We start from the raw sequence: 12,646 nt of genomic DNA, 5'->3' as shown, positions 1-12,646 counted from the left end.
GGATCATCGAACCAGCAGGGTAGCGGTGCTGGAGTCATCTTGGAAGGGCCCAACGGTGTGCTGATCGAGCAATCCCTGAGGTTTGCCTTCAAAGCCAGCAACAATCAAGCAGAGTATGAGGCGCTGATCGCCGGAATCTTGCTGGCCAAGGAGATGGGAGCTAGGGTGCTGATGGCTAAAAGTGACTCACTGCTGGTCACGGGACAAGTAACAGGCGAGTTCCAGGCCAAGGATCTACAAATGGCGGCTTACCTGGAGTATGTGCAGGAGTTGAAGAGTTCCTTTGTCTCCTTTGAAGTGGTGCATGTGCCCAGAGAGCAGAATGCCCGAGCTGACTTGCTAGCTAAGCTCGCCAGTTCGGGCAAGGGGGTAGGCAGAGGACGGTGATCCAAGAAACTCTGAAGACGCCTAGAGCATTTGTGGAAGATCACCTGGTTCTTCAAATAAGCAAGTCGACGGAGAAAGCGGCGAGGAGTCACAGGTCTCTGATTCAGGAGACCTTGAGATCGCCGAGAATAAGAGCATGTCGGGGAGAGAGGGTGAACATGACGCAGGTCTGCGCTACGCATGAGCCAGACACGTGGATAACACAGTACCAGCGATGCCTGGCAGATGGCCTTCTCCCGCTAGATCCGACGGAGGCTAGGAAGATAAAGAAGAATTCTAGCAAGTTCACAATGATTGATGGCGAGTTGTATAGGTTTGGGTTCACACACCCACTCCTGGAATGTGTGCACGGAGAGAAATGTACTAGAATCATGGCCGAGCTCCATGAAGGGATATGTGGAAGCCACGTCAGGGGTCGAGCTCTGGTCGCAAGAACCCTCCGTGCAGGTTACTATTGGCCTACAATGAGAGAGGACTGCAAGAAGTACGCACAGTGTTGCAAGCAATGTCAGCAGCACGCCGATTGGCACAAGGCGCCTCCCGAGGAGTTGAAGTCGATTTACAGCCCTTGGCCGTTTCATACATGGGGGATCGACATTCTGGGACCTTTTCCATTGGCGATCAGGCAGATGAAGTACTTGGTGGTGGCAATTGAATATTTCACCAAGTGGATCGAAGCAGAACCAGTGGCCCAGATCACCGCACACAAGATCGAGAGCTTCGTGTGGAAGAACATCGTGTGCCGGTTTGGTGTGCCTAAGCGCCTGGTGTCGGACAACGGGACTCAGTTTGCAAGTCACCTGTTGAAGAAGCTGTGCGAAGGGGTGGGAATTCAACAAGTATTTGCATCCGTCGAGCACCCTCAGACAAATGGCCAAGTAGAGTCCGCCAATCGGGTATTGCTAAGAGGCTTGAAGAGAAGGCTAGAGAAAGCCAAGGGATCGTGGGCTGAGGAAGTACCCCGTATAGTTTGGGCGTACCACACCACCGAGCAGTCAGGAACCCATGAGACCCCGTTTAGCTTGGTCTATGAATGCGACGCAATGATTCCAGTAGAAATCCAGGAGAGCTCGCCGAGATTCCAGAACTTTGTAACGGAAGACTCGAATGAGGAAAGAAGGCTGAATCTGGATTTGCTGGATGAGGTCAGGGAGGAGGCGAGAGTAAAAGCTGAGGCAGTGAAAAGAAGGATTGAACGAAGGTATAACTCGAAGGTGATGCCAAGGCAGTTTAAAGAAGGCGACCTGGTGATGAGGAAGGCCCACCAGTACGAGATGGAGAACAAGTTGTCGCCTAAGTGGACGGGACCGTTCAGGATAACCGAGGCGCTCGGGAACGGCGCCTACCGCTTAGAAACGTTGGAAAGAGGGGCGATTCCTCGCACTTGGAACACCACGCACCTCAAGTTATATTACAGTTAAAAGCTTTGTAAGTGAAAACAAATACGAAGAGTTAGCAAGCTTTCTGTTAAAACAGTTTGAAGGGGGCACTCTTTTTTCCCTAAGGAGGGTTTTTAATGAGGTCACCCAATAAAGAAGAGTTTTTCAAAGTTCAAAGTGTTTTAGATTGCATGCTTATCGTTATTACGAAAGTTTTTAGAAAAAAGACCTTGTCACTCGTATGTGATTTAAGGCGAGTTGAAGTTATGTTGCATGCTTTCTAAAAGTTAAAAGACCCCATCGCTTTTCGGTGATTGGCGACATCAGTTAAAGTTAAAAGTCCTCATCGTCTTTCGGCGATCGGAGGCACCAGCAACGTTTTAAAGACCTCAACGCCCTCGCGCGTCTTGAGGCGAGAAAGAGAAAAAGTCTTCAGTGCCTCCAGGGGAGAGAAGATGTAGCCCCTGGGGCAATGTAGAGGCACCAGTAAAAAGTCCTCAGTGCCTCCAGGGGAGAGAAGATGTAGCCCCTGGGGTAATGTAGAGGCACCAGTAAAAAGTCCTCAGTGCCTCCAGGGGAGAGAAGATGTAGCCTCTGGGGCAATGTAGAGGCACGAGATAAAAGACCTTCTCGCCGTTGAGCGAGTTCAGGCGAGTTAAAGACCTTCTCGCCGTCGAGCGAGTTCAGGCGAGTTAAAGACCTTCTCGCCGTCGAGCGAGTTCAGGTACGGTGTGAAGGGTGGAAGAAGTTTAAAGGATAGCTAAGGTAGGTTCGAAGAGAACGCCTAGCAATCCGGCTTACTGTTCTGAAACTTAGGGAAGGTAGAGAAGGATCCGAAAGGCGCCTCTACCCCCAGATGAGGGAACAATGGCCAAGTCATGAAGGCAAGAGGAAGCTAGTATCGCCAAGACTCTTTGCCGATCAGAAGAAATTCAAGCGATGGCAAGAGTAAGGGCCCGATTTGATGGAGCAGATCAGGTGAACTATGTCTTAAACTATCAGTTGGATTGAAGCTTGCTGTTTAGTAAGTAGTTTCACGTTGAAGTTCATTGCCTTAAGTTCACAAGTTATTAGAATGCTATCGTTCGAAAGTTGATAGTTTGAAGCAGTAAGTGAACTGTTGCGCTCGCAGAATTGCTAAGTCAATTTCGTTAAGCGATTTTTACAAGAAAAAGCAAGGCAAACAGAGAGATCATATGAAGAAGTAGAAAGATTTATGATAAAGTTGCATCAGTTCAAATATAAAGAAAGGAAGATTACAAGTAAAGTTTGTGCAAAGAAAATAGACAAATAAGTGATGGAGGGAAGCAGCTAATCTTCAGAAGGAACGATCTTCCCATCTACCACTTCGTTGCATATTGATATCATGGAGAGGTCGAGCTTGGGGTATTGGCAGGCAAATTGCTCCAGGGCGGCGTCAAACCCAGCAGCGAGGACTTGGGCGGAGCTCAGCTCAAGATCTTCATTTTGTTGCTTGAGCCCCTCGGTTTGCTGCTTCAGCTCGCCAGCTCGCTTCTTTAATTCTTCAGCTTCCCTGCGAGTCTAAGCAAGGTCTTCAGCAACCTTCTTGTTTTCCTCCCGCGCCTGGGCCAGCTCTGCAGCGATCTTTGCATTCTCCTCCCTGGCTTCGACGAGCTCAGCCACAGCGTCATCCCTCTCCTTCTTAACTTTTCCTAAGAGAACCTCCCGATCAACCGACCTCTTCTCAAGGTTCTCTACCTTGGCTGCATCCGCTTTGATTGATGCCTCCAGGTCAGCCACCTTGAGACGGTAGGGAACCATCTTGCTCTCGGTGCAACTTCTGGTGCAGATCGGTGGCCTCCTTACGCGCCACCCTCAGCTCGGTGCTCATGGCGTCCTCCACCCTTGAGTGTTCGATTTCCGCCATTATAAGGTTGCAAGACAACTTCTTCGCCTTGATTCTTATCAGGCGATTCTCCTTTTCGAGTGTGGAGATATCGTCCTGAAGTTTCTTGCTGGAGCTATCCACAGCCTTTGATATGATAGAGGGGAGGTCCTCTGCCATCATTTTAAGCCTAGCTGTGAAGGGCCCCCAAATACCTTTGACTGCGAGGGGAAGGTTCGCAACCACTGTTGGTGGAGGCGCTGAAGGAGCCTGGTGTTGTTCTCACCGCCGCCCTCTTGGATTGGTTGTTGAGTTTGGGCTTCTTGGCGTGGTGGTGACGTGGGGGACTCGGTGATGATTATTGGCGAGTTATGAGCACCTTCATCCCCACCTGGCGCAACTTCGGCGATTGAGGCAGTTGAAGGAGGACCCTCTCCAGCGGATACGAACGGCGTGGAGGCGCTCGGAGGGTTCTCCATGAAGTTGGGCTCGTTAGCCTCAACCGCAGGAAGTGCAGCCGCCAAAGCTACTGCTTGGACTGGCGGTGTTGGGGCTGGGGGAGAAGGCGGTGTTGGTGTTGGAACTGGGGGAGAAGGCGGTGTTGGTGTTGGAAGGGAAGGTGGAGCAGGTGGTGAAGAAGGTGCCACCCTTCTTCTTTTGGTGATGAGGCCATCCTCAGTTGCCTCATCGTCCTCTTCTTCATCTTCTTGGACTACTTGAGGAGTTTTCCTCTTTGGTTTCCTCAAGATGAGTTTCTTTCGTTGAGGAGCAGGCGGTGCCTCTGGAGGAGTTGGGCCCTGAGGGGGCGACCTGCCCTGAGCGGCGGCGATCTCCACCACCGAGTTTGGCACGGTTTGAGAACCCGATGCCAATTTATGGGTTCGGGCGAGCGCCCTCAATTCAGCTAGCTTGCCTTTGCCCAGCATGAGATCTGCACAGTGCAAAAGTATACAAGTAAGCTCAAAGACAAAAGTAAAGTATATGAGTACATGTGCAAATGAGACAAGTAAATGGTACAGGAAATAAAAACCAGGTCTAGTGTGCAACCAGTAGGACGCCCAATAACAGGTAACAGAGATGCAGCACAAGATAAAACCTAAAGGTTGAAGTAAGTGCTAACCTATGTGAGCTTCGAGTTGACTCTCGAGGAACTCGAAGGTGATTATTGCAGAGGTGGGAAAGGTAATATTAGCGGCTGCTACGCTCTTCCAGAAGAGGCATAGATCCTTGTCCAGCTCGCCCATGTTGTCAAGACTTCTAAGCCTTTTGAAGCTTCCCTTGGAGTCCTTATTTCCCTTGTTTACCCAGTACAAGGGAAAACCGTCGAGCAGCGAAGGGTCTTGGTCATTGTGGCACACTTGGACAAACTTTCCCTTCCAATCTTTGTAAGATTGCTGGAAGATAGAAAGGATCAACCTCCCAGCAATTCCGTTCAGGCTCACCCAAAGGCGATCTCCAGGATTCTTGGCCTCGAACAGGAAAAGGAATACATCTCCCGAGGCCGGTAGTCCCAAGTGCGCGCACATAATTTGAAACGCCCGCACGAATGCCCAGCTGTTGGGATGGAGCTGGGCGGCGGCGATGTCGAGCTCGGTTAAGAGTTCCCGTTCAAAACGGCTGAGGGGAAACCTGAGTTTTACCTTCTTGAAGAGGGTAGTATACACGAAGCAAAACAACTCGCCGTTGTTCCCCTTGTCATCCGCGCAAATCGACACGTCAGGGGGGCAAGGCAGCACCATCAGTTTGTCATCGTGCTCCTTGTGAAACGAGAGGTTGGGTTCGTCCCCTTTCTTCAACCGAAGCACCGCCAGAGCAGAGTTTACTGAGGAAGTCTCCTTCAGCAAAGTTGAGGTGGCCCATGGGTATAGTTTCTTGTAGTCTGGAGAGGGGATGGAGGCTCCTTCGGCAACTGGTGGAGTTGCCTGAGCAAGGTTGGGGCGAGAGGTTGCAGGCCTCTCAGCCTGGGAAGAGGGAGCACCAGGTGCTCACGGTAGGTTATGCGCTTGGGATGGAGGGTTTCGCGACGAAGGAGGAGGATTCGCGGTGGTCTTTGTACAAGCCATCGCGGGAACTGCAAAGGAAAAAGGAAAAGAAAGATGAGTGAAGGTCGTAGGGGTCGACTCGATTGTGAACGAAGGATGAAAAACGAACGAACGAAAGTTCGTTGCGATGAAAGTAAGGGAAGACGAAGCCCTAAGTTACGAAAAGGGAGAAGAAGAAGAAACAACCCACATCGTATGCACCAGACAGTTAATGGATGATGCAAATCGGTTAAAATGCAGCAAATATCAACAGAAGAAGTAAAAGAGGTACCTTTCGATGATCAGATAAACGTTGAAGGGAGTTGGGGATTGAGAGAGTCGAAGAGCGTCGTGGGTTTGCAGAAGAAGACTCAGAGCGTTTCGAAGGCAGGAAGATGATGAAACAGTAAAAATGAAATGGGTTTAAGGGTTTTTCAAACGATTTTTGGAAGCGTAAACGACAGCTAAAGATGACCATTGAAGAAGCCACGTGTCGAGCGATTGGAAAGGTGTTTGGTGAAGCGTCAGAAAAGCAGAAGGTATGAACGTTTGGAATTCTGCGCCAGCGCCATGTAGATCGGTAGTTACGTGACTTCTTTAGTCTTTTCGCTGGACAAGTCTTCGCTTAAGATTGGGGGGCTTGTGTACCGCCCTGGTAGTCGGAAGTGATGACGTGGCAGCAAGCTATTATGTAGGCGTGTTGAGCAGGGCCCATGGCTGGCGGAAGGAAAAGAAATCGGGGGGCTCGTGTAGTCGCCCGTCCTTAAGTTGGCATGCTCCGATCTCCAGCATACCTAAACCGGTGGTCACCGGGTTTGAGATGAAATCGCCGGATGCGAACCCAGACGACCAAGTGATCAGAGATCGCCGAAACGAGGACATCGCCGAAGATGAAGTCGTCAGATAGTCATTTCCTTGCTGGCCAAAGGTTGAGGTCGGGGAACAGCTTACCTGGATATGCACGGTGAAGCAAGTGAAGTAGATCATGAAGGCGGCCGGCGAGACCACAGGGAAGGTGTGTATGAAGGCACCCGTACTCGCCACGCAGAAGAGATCACGCTCCAAGACAGCTATGCGCTGAGTTGTTTCATGCGTAAGTAACTTAGCCAAAAGCCTGAAGAGTAAGAAGTGGCGCCCAAGTCAAGGATGCTCTAGATGGTGACACTTGTACAGCTGGATGCGAGCCACGTGTCCAGATGTGTAACTGTCAGGAGAGAGAAAGTGCGCAGGTATATAAGAGATTCTAACGAACTTCTGAGGTACGCACATTTAGATTACTTCTTTACGCTTGCGAGAACTTGAGTATGCTGAGAGAGAATTTTGCACGGTTCCTTAGAGTTCTTGGATTTCTCTTAGTATTTGGTGGTTCAGTCGCTGACTTGGGCGTCGGAGCGTGATCGGCCGCAGCGGCGCCGTTCTGTTTTTTGCAGGTTCTTGAGGTGAATCAAAGCGAAGGACCGAAGCTAACACGACGCAGAAGTCGATCCAGATTTGACGAGGCAAGGCTCCAGCGTCTTGGTCAACAGGCAGGATCAATATTAGAAAGTCACTTTTTGAATACATGTTTACATTGTTTGGGACTGAAATTTGTTGGAAAGTCAATCTGCAATTTGTGGTGGCTTTATCTACTACTTGAGTTATTGTCTTTCGTATGAATTTTGAATACTTCTAGGTTGTTTGCATCTTTAATCACACAAAGTTTGTCTTTAAATGACACCTTATAACCTTTGTCTAAGAGTTGTGCAACATTTAACAAATTTTGATTAATCTTAGAAACATATAAGACATAAAAAATTAATTTGAGATCGGAAGGAATTTTAATTGCAAATGTACCTATACCTTCACAATAAATTATTCTCCATTTCCAATTCTTATTTTAGGAATATCAAATTTGTTGAGCTCTGTGAAAAATTCTTGATCATGAGTCACGTGGTTTGTACAACCACTATTTATAATCCAAATTTTGGTATAATTGTTAGTTGTAAAACACGATGTTACAAGAAATAGTTTCTTTTCTAATTCGTCTTCAACAATCTTGACATCTTATGGAGATGTTGGGATTTGCATATCTTTTCTACATGTCACAATTAACCACATTTAGGGTACTTTGCATTTGACTTCCATCAACATTTGTTGTCTTGGTGATTATTTTTCTTACAACAGGGACAAGACAAAAAAAATATGTTTGTTGTTGTTTTGGTTGTATTTGCTCATTTTATAGTTTTTGACTTTGAAAACACCTTCAACGGTACGGAATAAAGTACTTTCAACGACACAATCTTCTCATTAATCTTCATTGCTCTTGTCTTGTGCTTACAAGACGTGTACCACTTCTATCAAAGTAATTACAGAAAAATCCGTATAATATTTGTTTCGTATCTCTCATTAGAATTTTTTCAACTAAGAAATAAGAAACTTCTTATTTAATAATTTTATCTTGTTAGCAATACCAACCATCAACAATGTCTATGAGAATTCCTTAATTATCTCAAACTTTTTCATCCTTTGCATCTCAAATTCTCTTATCAAATTTAAGAGTTTAGTACCTCAAATATTTTTGTTTCCTTGATTGGACGAAGCTTTTACCGGGTTTTACTAGTAATCAATGTGATTTTGGTTTTTGTTTTTAAACTTGAGTGTTTTACCTCTGTAGTTTCTATGAGAAGTGTGTTTTGATAAGTCAAGAGCTTATAATCCGGACATGGACTCCCATCCCTTGCGGCTAATTTATCGTTATCACGCATTGATTGCATATACGTTCCAGAATCATAATATACTTTTCGTTTTACAACTCCTAAAGTGCGAAAACAAATATTCGAAATTCCGAATATGTGGAGTTCAAAGTTTCTGTTTGTGGTACTAAGTTGCTTGGTTTTTCACTTTCCTTCAGACACGTCTTCATTGGTGCAAATGCCATTATGCAATCATCATGATGCCTCCGCCTTGCTCAGCTTCAAAAGCCTCTTTACCCTTACTCCACCTGGCCCTGGTTGGTGTGCGGCTAGAACGGGAGTGTTGTGCCATCCAAAGACTGAATCGTGGAGGAATGTCACGGATTGCTGCATGTGGGAAGGGGTGAGTTGTGACACAAAATCAGGCCACGTCATTGGGTTAGACCTTAGCTGCAGTTGCATTAGTGGTGAACTTCATCCCAACAGCACTCTCTTCCAACTCACTCACCTTCAAACACTCAACCTAGTTCTCAACGACTTTTACGATTCTCCAATGCCTTCGGGATTTGGTCATCTTCTGGCTCTTACTCATCTAAACTTATCTCTCGCTTGGTTTACTGGAGTTATTCCTTCCAAATTCTGTCACCTCTCAAAATTAGTCTCGCTTGGTCTCGGTACCAATAATGGATTGACAATTGAACAATCAACCCTGGAAAAACTCATTGTAAATGCCACTGATTTAAGGGAGCTCAATTTTGACTACCTAGATATGTCTTTGATTAAACCGAGCTCTCTATCTTTGTTACTCAACCTTTCTGTCTCCTTGGTCTCTCTTAGGCTTCAAAATTCAAGTTTGCGAGGGAAATTAGACAATGCTATACTCTGTTTGCCTAATCTTCAATACCTTCATCTGTCTAAAAATCCTGATCTCGAAGTTGAACTTCCAAAGTTCAATTCGAGCACTCCTCTTAGATATTTGGACCTTGGTGATATTACGAAGTGGACTTTAAGCCTAACTCAACCCCATAAAACCGGCTCATATATTTTGGGTGGTCCGATAGCGGCCCGATAGCGGGTGGCACGAAAGGCCCAACAAATACTCGCTAGGATAGGCTCGAAATGGCTCTGATACCATATTACGAAGTGGACTTTAAGCCTAACTCAACCCCATAAAACCGGCTCATAGGGTTAAGGTTTGCACCCACTTATATACAATGAATGAAAGGCTCTAATCTCTAGTCGATGTGGGATCTCCAACAGGTGATACCAAATTCAGTGGCCAGATTCCATTCTCACTTCCAAATCTTCACCATCTCACTTACATTGATCTTTCAGGTGACAATTTCACAGGACCCATTCCTCAATGCATGGGCAACATGTCACAATTAAACTATCTCATCCTCCGTTCGAATAAATTCCGTGGTGAGATTCCATCATCTCTTTTCAACCTTCACCATCTTATTCACTTAGATCTTTCACAAAATAATTTTGGTGGTGAGATTCCATCATCTCTTTTCAACCTTCACCATCTTATTCACTTAGATCTTTCACAAAATAATTTTGGTGGTGAGATTCCATCATCTCTTTTCAACCTTCACCATCTTATTCACTTAGATCTTTCACATAATAATTTTGGTGGTGAGATCCCCAATTTGTTTGGCAAGCTTAGGAAATTAGAAGTTTTAGATTTTTCTGTAAACAACCTAGTGGGCCAATTGCCTCCATCGTTGTTTGGCCTGACTCAGCTTAGTTATTTAAGCATTTCAGAGAATAAATTAGTTGGAAAAATACCTGATAAAACCAGTGGACTTTCTAATTTATTTGATCTGGATATGTCCGATAACTCGTTGAACGGAACAATTCCGCCTTGGTGTTTTTCTTTGTCATTATTATTTTCCTTAAAGCTTAGTGGGAACCAGCTTACCGGGCCAATTGGTGAATTTTCTGCCTTTTCATTGTACTATTGTGACCTCTCTTATAACAGGCTAGAAGGTGATATCCCCAAGTCAATGTTTCTTCTCCAAGATCTCTCTGAATTGACACTATCCTCAAATAACTTGAGTGGCCTTGTAGATCTTAACAATTTTTCAAATCTTCAAAACCTACAATATCTGGATCTTTCTCACAACAATTTTCAATCTCTTGATTTTAGTGGTGACAATGTTAAAAGTTTCCCAAAATCCGCTGCCCAACTTTATCATTTAGATCTTTCCAATAACCATTTTCATGGAAGGATTCCAGAAGGATTTAATCGTATGGCGGATACTGTGACTTTTTTTTATCTTTCTCATAACCTTCTAACATCGGTTGGGAATCTGTCACTCTTGTGGAAGAATATAGGTTACCTTGACCTAAGCTTCAATATGTTGGAAGGAGATATTCCTGTTCTCTCATCTACCGTTGATTTCTTTTCTATCTCAAACAACAAATTGACTGGAGACATCTCTTCAGCTCTTTGCAATGCAAGCTCCATCGAGATACTCAACTTGTCTCACAACAACTTGGCAGGCAAACTTCCACAATGCGTTGGAACCTTCGGTAAGCTTTTAGTTTTGGATTTGCAAAGGAACCATCTTTGTGGGATCATACCCAGAAGCTATCTTGAGATAGAAACATTGGAAACTATGAATCTTAGTGGCAATCAACTCGAGGGACCATTACCTAGGCCTGAGGTCAAATGGCAACAATTAAGAGTTCTGGACCTTGGAGAGAATAACATACAAGATACATTTCCAAGTTGGTTAGAGTCACTTCAAGAGCTGCAAGTCCTTGTTTTACGTGCTAATAGGTTCAATGGTACCATCAATCGTTTCCAATCCAAGAACAATACCTTTTCCAAGCTGACGGTTTTTGACATCTCCAACAATAATTTTCGAGGCAACTTGCCAATAGCTTTCATAAAAAATTTCAAGGGAATGATGATCAATGTCAATAATGGCTTGCAGTATATAAATGCTTCTCAATTGTACAATGATTCGGTGAAGGTCACAATGAAAGACAGCGACATGGAGCTAGAGAGGATCTTAACTACTTTCACAATTGTTGATTTAGCAAATAACAGATTTGAAGGAGCAATTCCAGCAATCATTGGAGAGTTAAAGTCACTAGTAGGCCTTAACCTTTCTACCAACAGAATCACTGGTTTTATTCCACCAAACCTCGGTGGTTTGGAAAATTTGGAATGGTTAGACCTCTCCTCAAACATGCTCATGGGTGAGATTCCAACTGCATTGACCAATCTTCACTTTCTCTCTATCTTGAACCTTTCACTAAACCAGCTGGTAGGGAAGATACCAACAGGTAAACAATTCGACACATTCCAAAATGATTCCTACAAGGAAAATCCTGGGCTATGTGGTTTGCCTTTGTCAAAATCATGCCCCAAGGACGAAAAGCAGGAGAAAGATTCAGAAACCTTTCACCATGATGAACAATTTGGGTTTGGTTGGAAACCCGTAGCTATAGGATTTGCATTTGGAATGGTCTTTGGAACGTTGTCGGGATATATTGTCTTCTTTGTTTGGAAACCACAATGGTCAATCTATTTTGTTGATGGCATTCTTAATCAAAGATCGAGAAAGAAGAGTCACCGAACTAATGCAAATACAAGACAACACAATGAGGGTCGTTGAAGAATCTCAGAATCAGTATAACAGGTAAGTGAAATTATGTGTTAAATTTTGCAAGTTTGGTGTTACTTCATATAAACTTGCGCCATGCATATATATATATATATATATATATATATATATATATATATATATATATATATATATTATGATCCTTAAACTGATAGGCCTAATCGGATATTTATGACCACAGGTGTGAAGTTCTAGTTCCATAGCGAACAAACACCATTTCACTCAAGGCCATTCTTCTGTCCCATTCCTTTTTTTTGTCTCTTTTGAAAGATGTGTTCTTAGGCTGAAAATGTTGAAGCAATTTGTTGTAATAAAGTACTCTCAGTGGTGTGTTTTTCTTTTAAACTTAATCTTCTTGTATCTTTGTGTATTGAATAACAAAATTTATTTTCCTATATTATTAGTGTACACAGTTTGCAATACTCAAATATACAACTAACACTTATATACAAATTAGTTTCCCTCGAACACTCACATGATCAACATGACAAGACAAATTTATAAATGTATAAATGATTAAAATTTGTAATAATTTTAATTACTAATTTAACCCCATTATTCTCAATTTAAAAAATGAATTATAGCAATTTTTCAAAGTTTAAATTTAACAATTATAAAACCTTTTAATCTGTGAAAAAATAATTTTCAATTTAATTACTTAATTACAACTCTTCTTTGATGATATTTTTTTTTGCTATAA

At 44.1% G+C, this 12,646-nt stretch overlaps 2 protein-coding genes across 2 annotated transcripts; both read left to right on the top strand.

Annotated features, from left to right (window-relative positions):
- The first annotated feature begins 8,412 nt into the window (after positions 1–8,412).
- LOC137825282 (receptor-like protein 9DC1) lies at positions 8,413–9,644 on the top strand. Its single transcript, XM_068630955.1, has 2 exons — positions 8,413–9,304; positions 9,641–9,644. The coding sequence occupies exons 1-2, from the start codon at positions 8,463–8,465 to the stop codon at positions 9,642–9,644; spliced, it is 846 nt and encodes a 281-aa protein (XP_068487056.1). The 5' UTR covers positions 8,413–8,462.
- Positions 9,571–12,354, top strand: LOC137826908 (receptor-like protein 53). The gene is made up of 2 exons (XM_068633065.1): positions 9,571–11,961; positions 12,128–12,354. The coding sequence occupies exon 1, from the start codon at positions 9,673–9,675 to the stop codon at positions 11,935–11,937; it is 2,265 nt and encodes a 754-aa protein (XP_068489166.1). The 5' UTR covers positions 9,571–9,672; the 3' UTR covers positions 11,938–11,961; positions 12,128–12,354.
- Positions 12,355–12,646: the final 292 nt, after the last annotated feature.

The sequence above is a fragment of the Phaseolus vulgaris genome, chromosome 8 (assembly GCF_000499845.2).
Source record: "Phaseolus vulgaris cultivar G19833 chromosome 8, P. vulgaris v2.0, whole genome shotgun sequence".
In the NCBI taxonomy this organism is placed as follows: Eukaryota; Viridiplantae; Streptophyta; class Magnoliopsida; order Fabales; family Fabaceae; genus Phaseolus; species Phaseolus vulgaris.
The sequence above is the reverse complement of the archived record's forward strand: the minus strand, read 5'-3'. Positions and strand labels throughout refer to the sequence as shown.

Bases quoted from the DNA above. Each gene is read 5' to 3' on its own strand.
- LOC137825282 (XM_068630955.1), top strand. From the start codon at position 8,463: ATGTGGAGTTCAAAGTTTCTGTTTGTGGTACTAAGTTGCTTGGTTTTT.
- LOC137826908 (XM_068633065.1), top strand. From the start codon at position 9,673: ATGGGCAACATGTCACAATTAAACTATCTCATCCTCCGTTCGAATAAA.